The following is a 15909-nucleotide window of genomic DNA, read 5'->3' as shown; positions in this document are numbered from 1 at the left end:
TGGCCCTGGTGTGTGGGCGAGGGGTAGAGTGAGGAGAACAATGAATTGGTGATTAATATGGGAGTGCTGTGAACGGGTATGAAAGGCTCTGCATCTCCACCTCGTCTTGTTTCAAAGATTGGCTTTGTCTGTCACACTCTCCCAGGATGTGCCGGGGGCAGCCGCAGGTTCCACTCACGAACCCTGACCGTACGTCTTTGGAAAGCGGGTGGAAACCGGAGCACTCAGAGCAAACAGTCACTGCAGGCAGTGACGAATCGAACCCGCATCGTGCTGGCTGTCACGCTCAGTTCCATCCTTGGGAGCACTCAACCAGGAAAGGTGATGCCAGTGTCCCGGAGGGTGAAAAATTAGTCTGTCACATCATGTCCTTCCACGTGCAAGTTGTCAGTGGTGTTTGACTGCACTGAACTCCTTGCCTGTGAGGTGTTGAGGGCTGGGTCTGAAGCTCTCAGTGGTCCAAGATGAACAGCTCAAATGTTGTCAGGGCCAAGCACACTAACTTCTGCAATCAGATTCCAGTTTATTTTTCACATGCACATTAGAATACACGGTGAAAGGCACTATTTACACAAACAACTACCGTAACCCAACGATCTGCTGGACACAGCCTGCAAGTGTTGTCACACATTTCAGCACCAACATCGTAAGCCTACAATCTCAGAGAAGGAATTTCTTTAGTGAGAGCGTTTTGTTTTTTAAATGGTGTGGAAGAGGCCCCTTGTGCTACGCTGCCCAGCATTCCCCCAGTTTAGTCACAGGACAATTAGCCTATCAACCTGTACGGTCTTTAACACAACAGCCTCTAAACATCCAGGGCTGCAGTTTTCATTTGCATTTGTCACAACAGTTTAGTACGAATGTCTTGCTGGGCTTCAAGACAAGAACTATCTCGGGTACATTTTAAAAACACCTCATTCGCCACTGTTATGCATTGAAACTTCAATGTTAAGTTATTCCAAAGGAAGACAATGGGGTCCAAAATGTGAGTCTAACCTTGTGTTCACTTTAAGCAAGGCACACACGTAACAGGGTGTTATTTTTACATATTCACTTACTTTTACAGAGAGACAGCAATGATTTATTTCAACGAAGAATGTTTAATCAACAATGTACAGAATGATTATACATTCAAACAAAGAATAGATTAACATGAGAATTATTAAACATGTATACACAATAATACACAATCAATCAACATACTTAAATATTAAATACACAACAGAATTCTATACAAGGCATCATTTCAGTACAGGCACTCACAGCAAAATAGAAATTGCGAAAAGCTACTCAATAACAAAAGTGACAGACAACTAAGGTGCAAACTGTAGAAGCCGAGATGATGAGTTGTCGACTTGTTGAAAGTCAGTCAGTGCCGAATGGATTAGGGAGCTGGTCCGATGTAAATCCCGTCTGCACTCTCTCCGTAGTATCCACATCCTTGCTGCACTGAGGTGGCCGCTCTGGGAGCTGGTCCGATGTAAATCCCGTCTGCACTCTCTCCGTAGTATCCACATCCTTGCTGCAGTGAGGTGGCCGCTCTGGGAGCTGGTCCGATGAGGAGAGGTTGAGCGAGCTCGGGATTTTCTCTTTGCAGTGAAGGAGGACGAGAGTGACGTGTACAAGATGACAGGAGGCAGGAACAGAGTGGACAGTCAGAGACTTTTCCCAGGGTGGAAATGGCCCTGTCACAGACAGCATCAACACCCAGCGTCTCAGTGGCACCTGTCCCACAGTGTGAGGTGCAGACGTCCTGTGCTCAGGGGCTGGTGGGTGGAGGTCACGGTGGAGACAGCAGCTGGTGGGAGGGACATGTTCAGCACCGTCCCGGTTCCAGGTCACACAGGGTCAGAGGAACCTCGGGACTTCTGGAGAGGACAGTCCGAACCCTCATTCTCACTGGAACTCTCCTGGCCCTTGGTTTCTGGATGTGCTTGACCTGCGAGAGAAAACGTCACACGTCAGTTCCCAGTCAGTGACGAGGGAGGGTAGTTATTCCTTCCTGAGCACCAGGGACGGTGCATCCATTCTCAGTCCCTGAATACACCCGGTTTACCTGTGGATGTGGGACTGGTGTGGTGCAGGAGGTACTTGGACATATCGAGTATAAATATATCAATCATTAGTTATAACCAAGGATAAAGATAGTAATTAGTTACAATGAGGGTTAAAGATGTTAATAATTATATATATCGGGCCTGTTTATTAGATGCTACCTGACCCGCTGTATCCTCCAGCATGTGTGTGTGTTGTCCCAACATCGGACTCACCTTACACCAGGGTGGGATGGGATGATAGCGAAGAGGATACTCACCAATCAGTACCGATTTCCTGAGCAGATGCTGACCCAAGATTAACATCACAACCACTGAGAGGACTATAAAGCTGAGAACACTTGCCCAATAATTTCTGGACTCTGGGGGACAGAAAGACGGACAGAATTAAACCTCAGTTCACTGATCCATTTCATGGTCAGAGACCCACAACCGGAATCTTTGTCTGGAAACTGGACTCCCTCCCCACCTCTCTCACTCCAGCCCGTCCAGTAGGGTCCTGGGGGACGTTCTGGACTCCAAGCAGTCCTCACTTCACATCCTACTCTAGGAGATGATATCACGAATAACACAGGAGCAAAAAGTAGGCCGTTCAGCCCATCGGGTCTGCTCTGCTATCCCACTGTGGCTGACTCATTGTCCCTCTCAATCCCATTCTCCTGCCTTCTCACTGTAACCTTAGACACCCCGAATAACCAAGAACCAACAACCTCCATTCTAAATACACCCAATGACGGCCTCCACAGCCGTCTGGGGCAATGAATTCCACAGATTCACCACCCTCTGGCTAAAGAAATTCCTCATCTCTGTCCTAAATGGACGCCCCCATATCCTGAGACTCCCCCACCACTGGAAACACCTTCTCCACATCCACTGATTCCCACTCACCGCTGGCTGGGTTGAGGTCTGCGGAGACTGGGAGGCTGATCTGCCGACTGCAGCAATTTTCAGCAATGCATTTGTAGGTGTGGCCACTCAGCCCATCATTCTGCAGGAACAGCAGGGCTCCATGGAAGGTGACGTTCCCACCAGCAGCGTCTGTCTGCCTCTCCCACCGATAGGTGACCTGTCCGGTTCCGAGAGCCGAGCAGTTCAGCGTGACGTGGGAGGCATTCCTGCTGATCTCCACCGTCGGCTCAGACACCGGCTCTGCCAGCAGAGATTTCACTATGAATTAATATCAAATTCCTGAAAACATTCCCCTCAACAAACCCCCCACAGCCAAATCCACTCCACCCCCACTGATACTACCCCTCACTGGGGAAAGGTACATTTGTCAGTGAATCACTCACAAGCTGGTGGAGATCGTCACAGCCGGGAGAGCGGGTAGTGCGGATACAAGCTCCACAATTTGTTAAATGTCCCCCATGGCGAGTCTCAACGAGCAGAACCCAGCAGAATCATTTCCACCAACAGGAGAAGGGCCCAAGGCCTGTTACCGGCACCGTCAGGCAGGTTGCTTCGGGCGAACGGGGCTCCTCGGCTGTGACTGGCAGCTCCCGCAGGAGAAGGGAAACCCACGGGACAGACTTCAGGAGGAAACCCCAAGGAGAAATCCGGAACTGGAGTCCCTGAGAAAGTTTATCGTCAGTTCCACGCTGACTGGCAACTGCAGCGATGCTGCTGGTGTCTGACTGTTTCAGTCCCTTTGGATTGATCAGCTGATGGAGATCAAAGTGGAAGTGAATCCACAGTAGACAGGGCGGTGAAGGAGACGTTTAGCGTGCTGGCCCGTACAGTCAGGGTACTGACTACAGACGTGAGGGCCATCACGGCACAGTTGTACAAGATGTTGGTGAGGCCACGCTCGGTGTACTGTGGGTGGAGTTGTGGTTATCCTGTCACAGGGAAGGTGTGGAAAAAGTGCAGAGGACATTTACAAGGATGTGAGCTACAGGAACACACACACAAAATGCTGGAGGAGAACTCAGTAGGTCAGGCAGCATCTATGGAGTCGACGTTCCAGGCCAAGTCCTGCCTGGACGTGAGGAACCGGCTTCTAGGGTGAGGACAGGCAGGCTGGAACATCATTCCTCCGATTTCCTTCCCGTTACACCTGCTGGTGTTTGGGGCAGCAGTGAAGGTTCTCCATGTCTGTCACTCAGATGTAGAAAGATTTTTCATTGCTGTTTCCTTAACCCTTATACATTACACCTTATAGACGTGTATTATAAAGGGGCTTAGAATGGAGTCAGTACTTTCCCCCCAGGGAAAGCATCAAGAAGTTCACACAAGATTTCAAGGATCCAGAGTGAGGGAGGGGGTACTGGGCTGAGACACAGCCTGCTGTCGGTCACAGTGAGAGGGGGAAGGCATAGTCGGTGGGGGGGGGGGCAGTGACAGGGTCACCTGGGTGGTGTCTGGGTCCTCGGGATCAGAAAGTCTCGTGCTGGGGACCAGCGGGTGGGAGAGGTGGGTACTGTCCCTAAAACATGGACATTGCTGGGATATGAGGACCTGGGTCACAGGGAGAGGTTACAGGTTAACACTTCATTCCTAAACTGAGGGGAAATTTGATAGAGGTATACAAAATTACGTGGGGTAATTGGACAGGGTAAATGCAAGCAGGCCTTTTCCAGTAAGTTTGGGAGAGACTACGAGAGGTCATGTGTTAAGGGTAAAAGGTGAAATATTTAAGGGGAACAGGAGGGGGAACATCAGCACCTAGAGGGTGGTGAGAGCAAGGACTGAGCTGGCAGGGCAAATGGTGGATATGGGTTTGATTTTCATATTTAAGAGAAATTTTGGATGTTACGTGGATGGGACGGGTAGGGAGGGCTATGGTCCAGGTATGGGCCAATGCGACTCGGGAGAATACATGGACTGAATGGCTGTGGCGATCTATGACACTTTCATAATTCAGTACAGACTGGATGGGCTGAATGGCCTGTTTCTGTGCTCTAGTGCTTTCTAACACGACTACTCACCAACAACATTGATCTCGAACTGGTTACAGTCACGGTTTCTCAGCTCCCTCCCAAAGTAGTTTGTCTGCACCTCGTACGTCCCCTGGTCACTCATGTTGATGCCTCGCATCTCGATAACACCATCACTCCGGAAGTGAACCCGGTTCCTGTAGGACGGCCGGATCACGTACGGACTCTCCGGTCGGTCTGACATCCAGGCCAAGATCTTCAGCTGGTTCGGGGACCTTTTCCCCAGAGTCACCTCATACTTGTCTTCACTGACATGGAGGATGGGGAAGTGGACGGATCCACCAGCAAGGACGGTGGTGATTGAGTCTGGGGAGGCCACAGCCACTCTGCACTGGACCACAGTGGGAAGGACTGGAATAAAACATGGAGAAGTTATCACCCTCACACCCGCTACAGGGAGCAGAGAATTCCTGCAGAAATTGGATAGACTTTGGTGCCAGCAAATCTTCTGAAAAACTCCTAATGAAGCATAGCCACTGGTGTGGAAGCTAGGGGAAGACAGGGGATAAAGACAATGTCCAGTCAGGATGGGCCTGGGGCAGTCGTAGTCCACCAGACCTTCAAACTGAGAATGTGCATTCCTGCAGATGGAATAGGTAATGTTGATCGTGAGCATGTGTAATCTACCTGGAGATGGTATGTCAGCAGACAGACATTTTCATCTTGGAAAGGCCTTTGAAGAACCACGATCCTGGAGGTACTGGAGACAGATGACGTAGGAATAACAGAACGATGGGAAACACACTGAACAACTAAGGGTTGGAATTTGGAACTCACGGCCTGGCAGGGCGGTGGAAGCCGAGACCTGTACAATGTTTAACAAGTCTCTCGTCCAACACTTGTACTGCCAAGGTACAGGCCACTGACCAAGGCCACTAGAACAGCATGGCTAGGAAGGGTTGAAGGGCCTAATTCTGTAGTGCACGCTTTTGGCAGGATCTCAGATGGAGACGAGGAGGTGTACAGGAGTGAGATCAGCTGTTTGAGTGGGTTGCAACAACAGCCTCTCCCATGACACAGTAACACCAAGGGGATGATTGTGGGTCAGTCCTCACTGAGGGATCACACTGGAAAGGGTGAGCAGTTTCAGGTTTCTGAGTGTCAACATCTCAGAGTTTCTATCCTGAGACCGAGATATTGATGCAATCATGAAGGTGGCACACCAACAACTCTACTTCATGTGAAGTTTGAGAGGATTTGTTACGTCATCAAAGACATACAGATCTCCACCACGGTCTGTTTTAGCCCGGCTATGAAAGGCTGAGGGTTGGGCACGGGGTGGGTGGCTGGCAACAGAAGCTGCAAAGACCTCATCCCTGGGAGAGGAAGGATCTGGGACGATGGGCTGCATCTGCAGACAACTTGGAACACTGGCCCAGGTCCGAGGAATTTGGCGAGTTGCTGTCAGTGGCCTACATCCCAGTAGAGTAAAAGTTCTCCAGATGTACCAGAGAGAGCATTGTGACTGGTTGCATTACCACCTGGAACTGCACCGGATCAGATGAAGCTGCAGAGGGTTGTAAACTCAGCCAGCTCCATCACAAACACAACCCAACCACCAGCAGATGATCAGAGGCCATGCCTCAGGAAGGCAGCACCCAACATGAAGGCCCCTCACCACCCAGAACATTCCCTCTTCTCATTGCTCCCCACAGGGAGGAGGTACAGGAGCCTGCAGACACACACTCAATGATTCAGGAACAGCTTCTTGCCCTCAGCCAGATATCTGAACTCTCCATGAACACCTCCTCACTGTTTTTCTCTTTATTTGTTTTATAATCGATAGATTTTTATGTCTTTACTCTGTACTGCTGCGATAAAAGACAGAATTTCACACCATAGGACAGAGGTAATAAACCCAATACCGATAGCCGGATGACATCAAACCTACAGTGTTCCAGAATGAACCCACATCTCGGCCCCTTCTCCGGAGTGGGATCTCCCAGTACCTGCCAGTATCCACAGGAGCTTCTCTGCCTTCCCATCGGAGTGTAGCATCCTCACAGTTATCCCAGTCTGTCAGCTCGCTCCAGTTCCTTCTGCAGGCAGAATTCCCAGTTCCAGGGCCGGAAAATCCTGGGACGTAGGAGAGTACAGCGAGGGGTCAGGTCGGGTTAATACTTTATCACCCAAATGTTCAGAACTGAAATCACTTCATTCCCTTAATGTGTGTGTGTCGGTCTGAATGCCCCTAACACACCACAATCATATCTGCTTCCACCCCACCCCGGCCTGTTCCAGGCTCCCATCACTGTGTCAAGCAACTTGCCCCACACATGCCCCCTCCCCATCATCTTTACTCTGTGCCCTCTCCTATTAGACCCTGGCAAACAGACTGACTGCCAAGCCTATTTATTTAGAGACCCGTCCCAGAAGCCCTCGACACCCAATTACCCCCTTGTCAGCAATTAACCTACTAACCAGGTCCTGTTTACCCGGAGGAAACCCGCACGGTCACGGGGAGAAGGTTTTAACTCCTTACAGACTGCGGTGGGAATTGAACCTGGCTCTCGGCGCCGTGATAACCACTACACTACCGCGGCGAGCGAGTTCCCGGCGCGGCTGCGGGTCTGTGAGGGAGGCAGTCAATCCGCGGGAGAGGGAGCGCAGGGTGTCCGGGATAACAGTCACTCACCGGTCCGTGGACACGCTCCGACCACGGTCTGATCCCGTTTTACAGCAAACCGGATCCCGGGCTGATTTGAAATTAAACACCACCACTTTGTTATGTGATTATTTCAAATTCAGCCAATCATCAGGGAAATATGTATTCTGCAGCAGCCAATTACGTCCCGTTAGCAATGGCTTTAAAAGTCCCGCCCCTACCCTAGACTCGGACGGTTCACAACCCGGAACTGGACCCGCTGCTGAAGTTCTTGGGGGAGACGCCAGCAAACCGCTGCTGGTAAATCAGTAACATGATAAAGGAGGCTCCCTAGCAACCTCGACAGCACCAGCAGAGTGAAAAACAGTTCCCTTCCCTTAGTAGAAAGGCTTTTTGTAACCCACCTCTCCGGAGCCGAGCCGTCACTACTTTATCCTGCTAGCTGAGACATTCTGCAGAGGCTGGAAATCCAGAGCAGTTAACACAAAGTGCTGGAGGAACTCCGCAGGTCAGGCAGAGCACAGCGAGGTCTCCGTCGGTCAGGGTCGACCATGGATGTTTCACCCATGACCTTTCATTGTAGTCCCACCCACCCTCAGGACAAAAGCCTGCTTCCATTTACCCTAAGTATACCCCTCATAATTTGTATACCTCATCAAATCTCCTCTCAATCTTCTACGCTCTAAACAACGAAGTCCTAATCTTTCCTGAGAACTCTGACCCGGCAACATCCTTGTAAGTTTTCTCTGCACTCTTTCAAACTTTATTACATTTTTCCTGTATGTAGGTGACCAAAACTGCACTCAATACTCCAAATTAGGCCTCACCAACAGCTCAGCAGCCCATCTTTTGAACAACAAAACTTTGATATATGAAGGCCAATGTGCCAAACGTTTTCTTTACAACCCAGTCTACCTGTGACGCCACTCTCCATGGATTACGGACCTCCATTGCAGACGCCTTTGTTCTACCACACTCCTCAGGGCTGCACTGTTCACTGTGTAAGATGAACTATGGTTGGTCCTCCCGAGTTCAACGGTGAAGTTGACGTTGCTTTGCCTCACTTCTATAGAATCTGTGCCTGTTTCCTGAGTAAGTACGAATGCAAAAACCTAGAGGACATGATTTGAGAGTTAGGGGGCAGAAGTTTAAGGGAAACACGAGGGGGTATTTCTTTACTCAAAGAATGATAGCTGTGTGGAATGAGCTTCCCGTAGAAGTAGTAGAGGCCAGTTCAGTTGTGTCATTTAAGGTAAAATTGGATAGGTATATGGACAGGAAAGGAGTGGAGGGTTATGGGCTGAGTGCGGGTAGGTGGGACTAGGTGAGATTAAGGGTTCGGCACGGACTAGGAGGGCCAAGATGGCCTGTTTCCATGCTGTGATTGTTATATGGTTATATCTCCCCATCGCTGTTGACTCCACACATGAACTAACGTTCTGATCTGCGGAAAACCAATCTTGTCCATTACAATCCTTCAGCTCTGACCGTTTCTGCAGAATCCCCGAGGATTCTCCTTCACCCTGCCTGATAGGGCAACTTCCTGGCTTCTTTATTGTGCTGCTGATTTCTTAAACATTCCCCGGTATTTCCCATGCTCCATTACTACCACATCTGTCCCTCTCTGCTGAAACCTGCCATGCACTTTTTTTCTTAGCTGGGGTCTCGATATTTCCAGAAAACCAACTGGTTATCTTTACCTGTCATCCTGACAGGCACATGCAAGCTTTGTACTCTCAAAACCGCACTTCGGAAGGCCTCCCACTTGCCAAGTATACCTTTCACAGAAAAGAATCTCTCCCACACTTGCCAAATAATTTCTGAAACCATCAAAACTGGCCTTTCTCCAATTTAGATTCTCAACCCGTGGACCAGACCAATTATTTTCCATATTTAATTGGAAACTAATGGCATTGAGGTAACTGGATGCCTCGTGTTCCCCTCACAAACTTCTGTCACCTGCCCTGTCTCATTCCCTGGAGGAAATGAAGCATTGCATCCTCTGTCACTGGGGCTTCTACATACTGATTAAGGAAACTTTCTTGAACACACTTGACAAACTCTATCCTATTTTATCCTTTTACAGTGTGGGAGTCTCAGTCAATATGAGAAAAGTTAAAATAACCTACTGTAACACAATGTTTCTTGCAACAGTTTGTGATCTCTCTGCAAACCTGTTCCTCTATGTGCCTGGACTGTTGCAAGAAAGTCAAGTGCAAAAGAGAAAACCCATTTTAAAGGCATAATGAGTGCAAGGGCACTTTATCTGAATGATCGTAGTATTCGTAACGACGTCAGTGAACTTCTGGAACAAATATGTAGAAAGGGCTATGATTTAGTAGCCATTACAGAAACATAGTTGCAGGGTGGAGAGGTTTGGGAATTAAATATCCAAGGATATCAGGTAATATGGAAGAACAGGCAGAAAGTTAAGGGATGTGTGGTAGGGCTCTTCATTAAAGGTGAGATCAGGGCGATAGTGAGAGATGACGTAAGATCTAAAGAGCAAAATATTGAACCATCTGGGTAGAGATTAGGAATAGTAAAGGGAAAAAAAATCACCGGTGGGAGTTGTCTATCAGCTACCGAATAATAACATGACAGTGGCACAGGCAATAAGCAGAGAATTATCTGAGGCATGTAAGAAAGGAACAGCAGTTGTCATGGGAAGTTTAACTTGCACATAGACTGGGTGAATCAAGGCTGTCTTGAGAACTTCAGACAGTGAATACACGATAACGTTCTTCAACAGCATGTTACCCCTACACACTATCTTAGACCTGGTCCTGTGCAATGAGGCAGGTAAAGTTAGCAATCTTGTAGTTAAGGATCCTCTTGGAAAGAGTGATCGCAGTATGATTGAGTTTCTCATACAAATAGAGGATGCGATAGTTCGATCTAAAACCAGTGTATTATGCCTAAACAAGGGAGACTACAACGGGATGAGGGAGGAGTTGGATAGCGTAGACTGGAAACACAGGCTATATGAGGAACAGCGGATGACTTTCAAACAGATTTTTCACAGTGCTCATGTCCGTATTGGAGCTGTCTGAGTTGACAGCTTTCTACAGCTTTTCCAAACCCGTGCAGTTGCTCCTCCCTATCAGACAGTGATACAATTGTCTGTTTCAGGAAGGTTAGGGACATTGGCCAATGTTGAGGTGGATGAGTTCCCAGGGTCAGACAGTATCTGTCCCAGGAAATGACAGGAAGGACGGGGGTGGGGGGGAGTGTAGTTGAGAGACGATGGTCACTTGTCTGCCATTTGTCTGTCACGGATGGGGTGCCAGATGACCAGAGTATGGCTCATGTTGTTCGCTCACTCAAAGATGCCAGCAAACTACAGGATGGTGAAGTGATTGGAAAACATCCTCATGGATAGCGTCCATGAAATGTAGGAGGGAGGGATTAAGAGTAGTCAGAATGATCAGGTCACAGGAAATGCATTTGTTTTCTCTTGGAAACACGGGAGGGATGGGTTAAGAGGAGTCGGAATGGTTTGGTGCAGGGGAGATCAGGTCACAGGAAATGCATCTGTTTTATCCTGGAAATGCAGGAGGTTGGATAAAGAGGAGTCGGAATGGTTTGGTCCGGGGAGATCAGGTCTCTGAGATGTGATTGCTTTTCCCTGCAGGTGGTAACTGACAAAATGGCTGAAGGTAGGTGGTAAATGTGGTTGGAAGGGTTGTAGCAAGGCTTTCAGAATCAGATCGTTGCTCCAAGGCTCCTCTCACTATAGGAAACATCCTCTGCATGTACATTCGGGTTCACTGATCGAGCAGAAACGGCAGGGACTTGTGGCAGGTTTGGAGCTTTGCACAGTGGCCAATCAGTGTTCCGGATTGATTAGCAAGAAGAAATTAAAGTAGGGCAGTGGAAAGCAGAGTGGCTATCGTCAGAGCGGGCAGAGTTGGAGTGGAGATTTTGAGGCTTTAGCTCTTCTGAGATTCACACAGAGAAGGAGAGAATGAAAGCTGCAGTTTCTTTCCAGCTTCTTTACATTTCCTCATTTTGAACAGTTGAGATGCCAGGCAGGATAGTGGAATGCCCCTCTTGCATGGTGTGGGAAGTCAGCGAGCCCTCCAGTGCCCGGACAACTTCACCTGAAGAAATGCATCCAGCTGCAGCTTCTAACAAACCAATCTGGCCTGACTTGAGAACGGCCATGAGTGGGAGCTGGAACTGGATGAACTCCGGATCATTCAAGAGGCTGAAGGGGTGATAGACAGGTAAGACTTATAGAGAGGTGTCCTCCCAGGGTGCAGGACACAGATAACACAGGATGGGAAAAGGGGTTAACCAGCCACTGCAGAGTACCCCTGTGGCCACCCCCCTCAACAACAGGTATATTACTTTCGATAGTTGGGGGGAATGACCCAACAGAGCAATGGTACGTTGCTTCCTGGGTGCCAGTGTCCAGGGCATCTCAGATCGAGTCCTCAGCATTCTTAAGTGGGAGGGTGAGCAGCCGAGGTCATAGTCCGTGTAGGTAGGGATCTCTGACATAGGCAGGAAGAGTGACAAGGTTCTGCAAAGGGAGTTCAGGGAGTTAAAGGGCAGGGCCTCCAGGGCTGTGATCTCAGGATTGCTACCATGACACATGCTAGTGAGGCCAGAAACAGGAAGATTACACAGTTCAACAGGTGGCTAAGGAGGGAGGGAGTTGGGGTTGGATCATGGGGCTCTCTTCCAGACAAAGTGGGACCTGTACAGAAGACAACACACACAAAATGCTGGTGGAACACAGCAGGCCAGGCAGCATCTATAAGGAGAAGCACTGTCGATGTTTCGGGCTGAGCCTGCTGTGTTCCACCAGCATTTTGTGTGAGTTGTTTGAATTTCCAGCATCTGCAGATTTCCTCATGTTTGCCCTGTACGGACGAGACAGTTTGCACCTGAACTGGAGGGGGACGAATGTCTCTGTGGGATGGGTTGATAGTTAAATTAGAGTTGCAGGGGGATGGGAACCGAGAACCAGAAGAGATAGTGGAGAGGTCATAGAGACTGATGTTGATTAGACCTCAAAGTCAGGAGTCAAAAGGTTAATCATAGTGTGATTTGTCCTGAACTGTGTATATTTCAAAGGAAGAAGTATCATAGGAAAGGTGGGTGAGCTCAGAGCATGGATCAACACCTGGAATTATGATGTTGTAGGCATTAGTGAGACTTGATTGCAGGAGGGGTAGGAGTGGCAGCTCAATAATCTGGGGTTCTGTTTTTCAAACACGACAGAGCAGGAGGGATTAAAGGAAGAGGGGTGGTGTTCCTCGTCAGGGAGAATGTCACAGCAGTGCTCACTCTGGAGAGACTGGAGAACTGGCCTAGCGAGTCTTTACAGATCGAACTGAGAAGTACGAGACGTAGGACCACATTAATAGGGTTCTAATACAGACCACGCAACAGTCCAGGCATAGAAAGGCACAAATTTGCAGAGAGATCACAGACTGTTGCAAGAAACATAATGCTGTTACAGTAGGTTATTTTAATTTTTCACATATTGACTGAGACTCCCACACTGTAATAGGATAGGATAGAGTTTGTCAAATGTGTTCAAAAAGTTTCCTTAATCAGTATGTGGAAGCCCCAGTGACAGAGGATGCAATGCTTCATTTCCTCCAGGGAATGAGACAGGGCAGGTGACAGAGGTTTGTGGGGGCTTCTGGGACGGGTCTCACAATGCAATTAGTTTCAAACTGAATATGGAAAAGAATTGGTCTGGTCCACGGGTTGAGAATCTAAATTGGAGAAAGGCCAGTTTTGAAGGTTTCAGAAATTATTTAGCAAGTGTCGACTGGGAAAGGTTCTTTTCTGGGAAAGGTATACTTGGCAAGTGGGAGGCCTTCCGAAGTGCGGTTTTGAGAGTACAAAGCTTGCATGTGCCTGTCAGGATGACAGTGTAGGGAAGCTGGGTTTTCAGGAAATTTCAAGGCCCTAGCTAAGAAAAAAAAATGCATGTTAGGTTTTGACAGGTAGGAAAAAATGTGGTAGTTATGGAGCATGAGAAATACCAGGGAACGTTTAAGAAATCAGGAGAGATAAAAAGAAGCCAGGAAGTTGCCCTATCAGGCAGGGTGAAGGAGAATCCTCGGGGATTCTGGAGATACGGTCGGATTGTAGTGGACGAGATCAGAACGTTAGTCCGTGTGTGGAGCCAACAGAGATGGGGAGATCTGAAAGAGGTTTTTTGCATTCGTATTTACTCAGGAGACAGGCACAGATTCTATAGAAGTGAGGCAAAGCGACATCAACTTCACAGACCCTATACTGATGAGCAGGTGTTTACCGACCAGAGGCAAATCCCCAGAGCCTGACAAGAGGTTCCCTCAGACCCCACGGGAGGCAAGTGCAGAAACTGCTGGAGCCATAGCAGAGATATTTTAATCACCCTTAACAACGAGAGAGGTACTCTATTGGCTGCTGTTGTGGAGGGGTAGGATTTTCAGTTCTGTCAGCTAATGTTGCTCAGCTGCTTAAAAAGGCTCTAAACATAAAGCAGATTATAGGTCGACGAGTCTGACATCATTGGTGGGAAAGTTATTGGAAGATATCCTAAAGCATCAGACATTGACATTTGGATCGACGTGGACTGATTAAGGATCATCAGCATGGCTGGTGTGGGGTAAGGTCAACGACGACCATCGGAGTTTGCAGTAGGATCTGGGTCAGCTGCAAAAATAAGCTGTAGAGTGGCAGATAGAATTTAATGCCGACAGTTCGGTAGGACCAACCATAGTTCATCTTACACAGTGAACAGTGGAGCCCTGAGGAGTGTGGTAGAACAAAGGCGTCTGCAATGGAGGTCCGTCATTAATTGAAATCATAGGTAGACTGGGTCATAAAGAAAACTTTTGGCACATTGGCCGTCATATATCAAACACAAAGTACACTGCAGATGCTGAGGCCAAATCAACATGTACAAACAAGCTGGATGAACTCAGCAGGTCAGGCAGCATCCGTTGAAATGAGCAGTCAACGTTTCGGACCGAGACCCTTCGGCAGGAGGGGGCAGGTGCCCTATAAAGAAGGTGGGGGGAGGGTGAAAAACCAATCAGAGGAAAGATCAAGGGGTGGGGGAGGGGATAGGCAGGAGAGGTGAAGAAGGAATGTAAGGGGAAAGCACTATGGGTAGTAGATGAAGGCAGAATCATGAGGGAGGTGATAGGCAGCTGGAAGAGGAGGCAGAGTGAAAATGGGATGGGGGAAGGGAGAGGGAGGGAATTACTGGAAGTTGGAGAATTCGATGTTCATGCCAAGGGGCTGGAGACTACCCAGATGGTAGATGAAGTGTTGCTCCTCCAACCTGAGATTGGCCTCATCATGGCAGTAGAGGAGGCCAAGTACGGACATATCCGAATGGGAATGTGAAGCAGAGTTGAAGTGGGTGGCAACCGGGAGATCCTGTCTGTTGTGGTGGGTGGAACGGAGGAGCTCGACAAAACGGTCCCCCAATCTGCGTCAGGTCTCACCGACATACAGGATGTATGTCCTCCCTCCCTCTTCCCCCATCCCACTTTCACTCTGCCTCCTCTTCCAGCTGCCTATCACCTCTCTCATGATTCTGCCCCGTAGTGCTTTCCCCTTACATTCCTTCTTCGCCTCTCCTGCCTATCCCCTCCCCCACCCCTTGATCTTCCCTCTGATTGGTTTTCCACCCTCCCCCCACCTTCTTTATAGGGTCGCTGCCCCCTCCTTCTTCAGTCCTGACCCGAAACCTTGACTGTTCATTTTGGCGGATGCTGCCCAACCTGCTGAGTTCATCCAGCTTGTTTGTATGGGCCGTCATGTATTTGAAAGCGTGCAGAGAAAATTTACAAGGATGTTGCCGGGTCAGAGTTCTCAGGAAAAATTAGGACTTCGTTCTTTAGAGCGTAGAAGATTGAGAGGAGATTTGATGAAGTATATAAATTATGAGGGGTATACTTAGGGTAAATGGAAGCAGGCTTTGGTACTGAGGGTGGGTGGGACTACAACGAAAGGTCATGGGTTAAGGGTGATGGGTGAAAGTCTAAAGGGGATATGAGGGAACATCTTCATTCAGAGGGTGGTGAGAGTGAGGAATGAGCTGCCAACACAAGTGATCCGTGTGAGCTCGACTCTGCTGCTGAGAGTCTCTGCGTTGCGTCGAGAGGGGTGGGGGTGCCCGGGGGGGCGGGGGCTACACGGGCAGCAGATTGCTCTCCATGTTGTACTGCCCCGGGTTGGGAATCTGGACAAGCTGGACGCAACATCCATGGTCGACCCTGACCGACGGAGACCTCACTGACCTGCTGAGTTCCTCCAGCACTTTGTGTTAACTGCTCTGGATTTCCAGCCT

General features: G+C 48.9%; 1 protein-coding gene across 3 annotated transcripts; it reads right to left on the bottom strand.

Annotated features, from left to right (window-relative positions):
• Positions 1 to 3: 3 nt before the first annotated feature.
• Positions 4 to 15909, bottom strand: LOC132385433 (uncharacterized). Of its 3 annotated transcripts, none has more exons than XM_059957503.1 (6): positions 15860 to 15909; positions 6940 to 7066; positions 4982 to 5341; positions 2943 to 3203; positions 2315 to 2416; positions 4 to 1939 (listed from the first exon to the last, which is right to left on the bottom strand). In XM_059957503.1, exons 2-6 carry the CDS (start codon positions 6986 to 6988, stop codon positions 1839 to 1841), a joined length of 873 nt encoding a protein of 290 aa, XP_059813486.1. In that variant the 5' UTR covers positions 6989 to 7066; positions 15860 to 15909; the 3' UTR covers positions 4 to 1838. The 3 variants fall into 3 exon arrangements, with proteins under 3 accessions (XP_059813486.1, XP_059813484.1, XP_059813485.1); XM_059957501.1 differs by lacking the exon at positions 15860 to 15909 and adding an exon at positions 7626 to 9111; XM_059957502.1 differs by lacking the exon at positions 15860 to 15909 and adding an exon at positions 8511 to 9111.

This window comes from Hypanus sabinus, assembly GCF_030144855.1.
Source record: "Hypanus sabinus isolate sHypSab1 chromosome 5 unlocalized genomic scaffold, sHypSab1.hap1 SUPER_5_unloc_1, whole genome shotgun sequence".
Taxonomy (NCBI): Eukaryota; Metazoa; Chordata; class Chondrichthyes; order Myliobatiformes; family Dasyatidae; genus Hypanus; species Hypanus sabinus.
Note: the sequence above shows the minus strand (reverse complement) of the source record. Positions and strands in the feature narration are given on the sequence as shown.

What these genes read in the sequence shown, in the direction of transcription:
- LOC132385433 (XM_059957503.1), bottom strand. Translation starts at nt 6,988, where the DNA reads ATGCTACACTCCGATGGGAAGGCAGAGAAGCTCCTGTGGATACTGGCA. An exon ending in GTTCGAGATCAATGTTGTTG is followed by an intron (nt 3,204 to 4,981) that starts GTGAGTAGTCGT and finishes CTCTGCTGGCAG; the next exon opens with AGCCGGTGTCTGAGCCGACG. An exon ending in AGACCTCAACCCAGCCAGCG is followed by an intron (nt 2,417 to 2,942) that starts GTGAGTGGGAAT and finishes TCTGTCCCCCAG; the next exon opens with AGTCCAGAAATTATTGGGCA.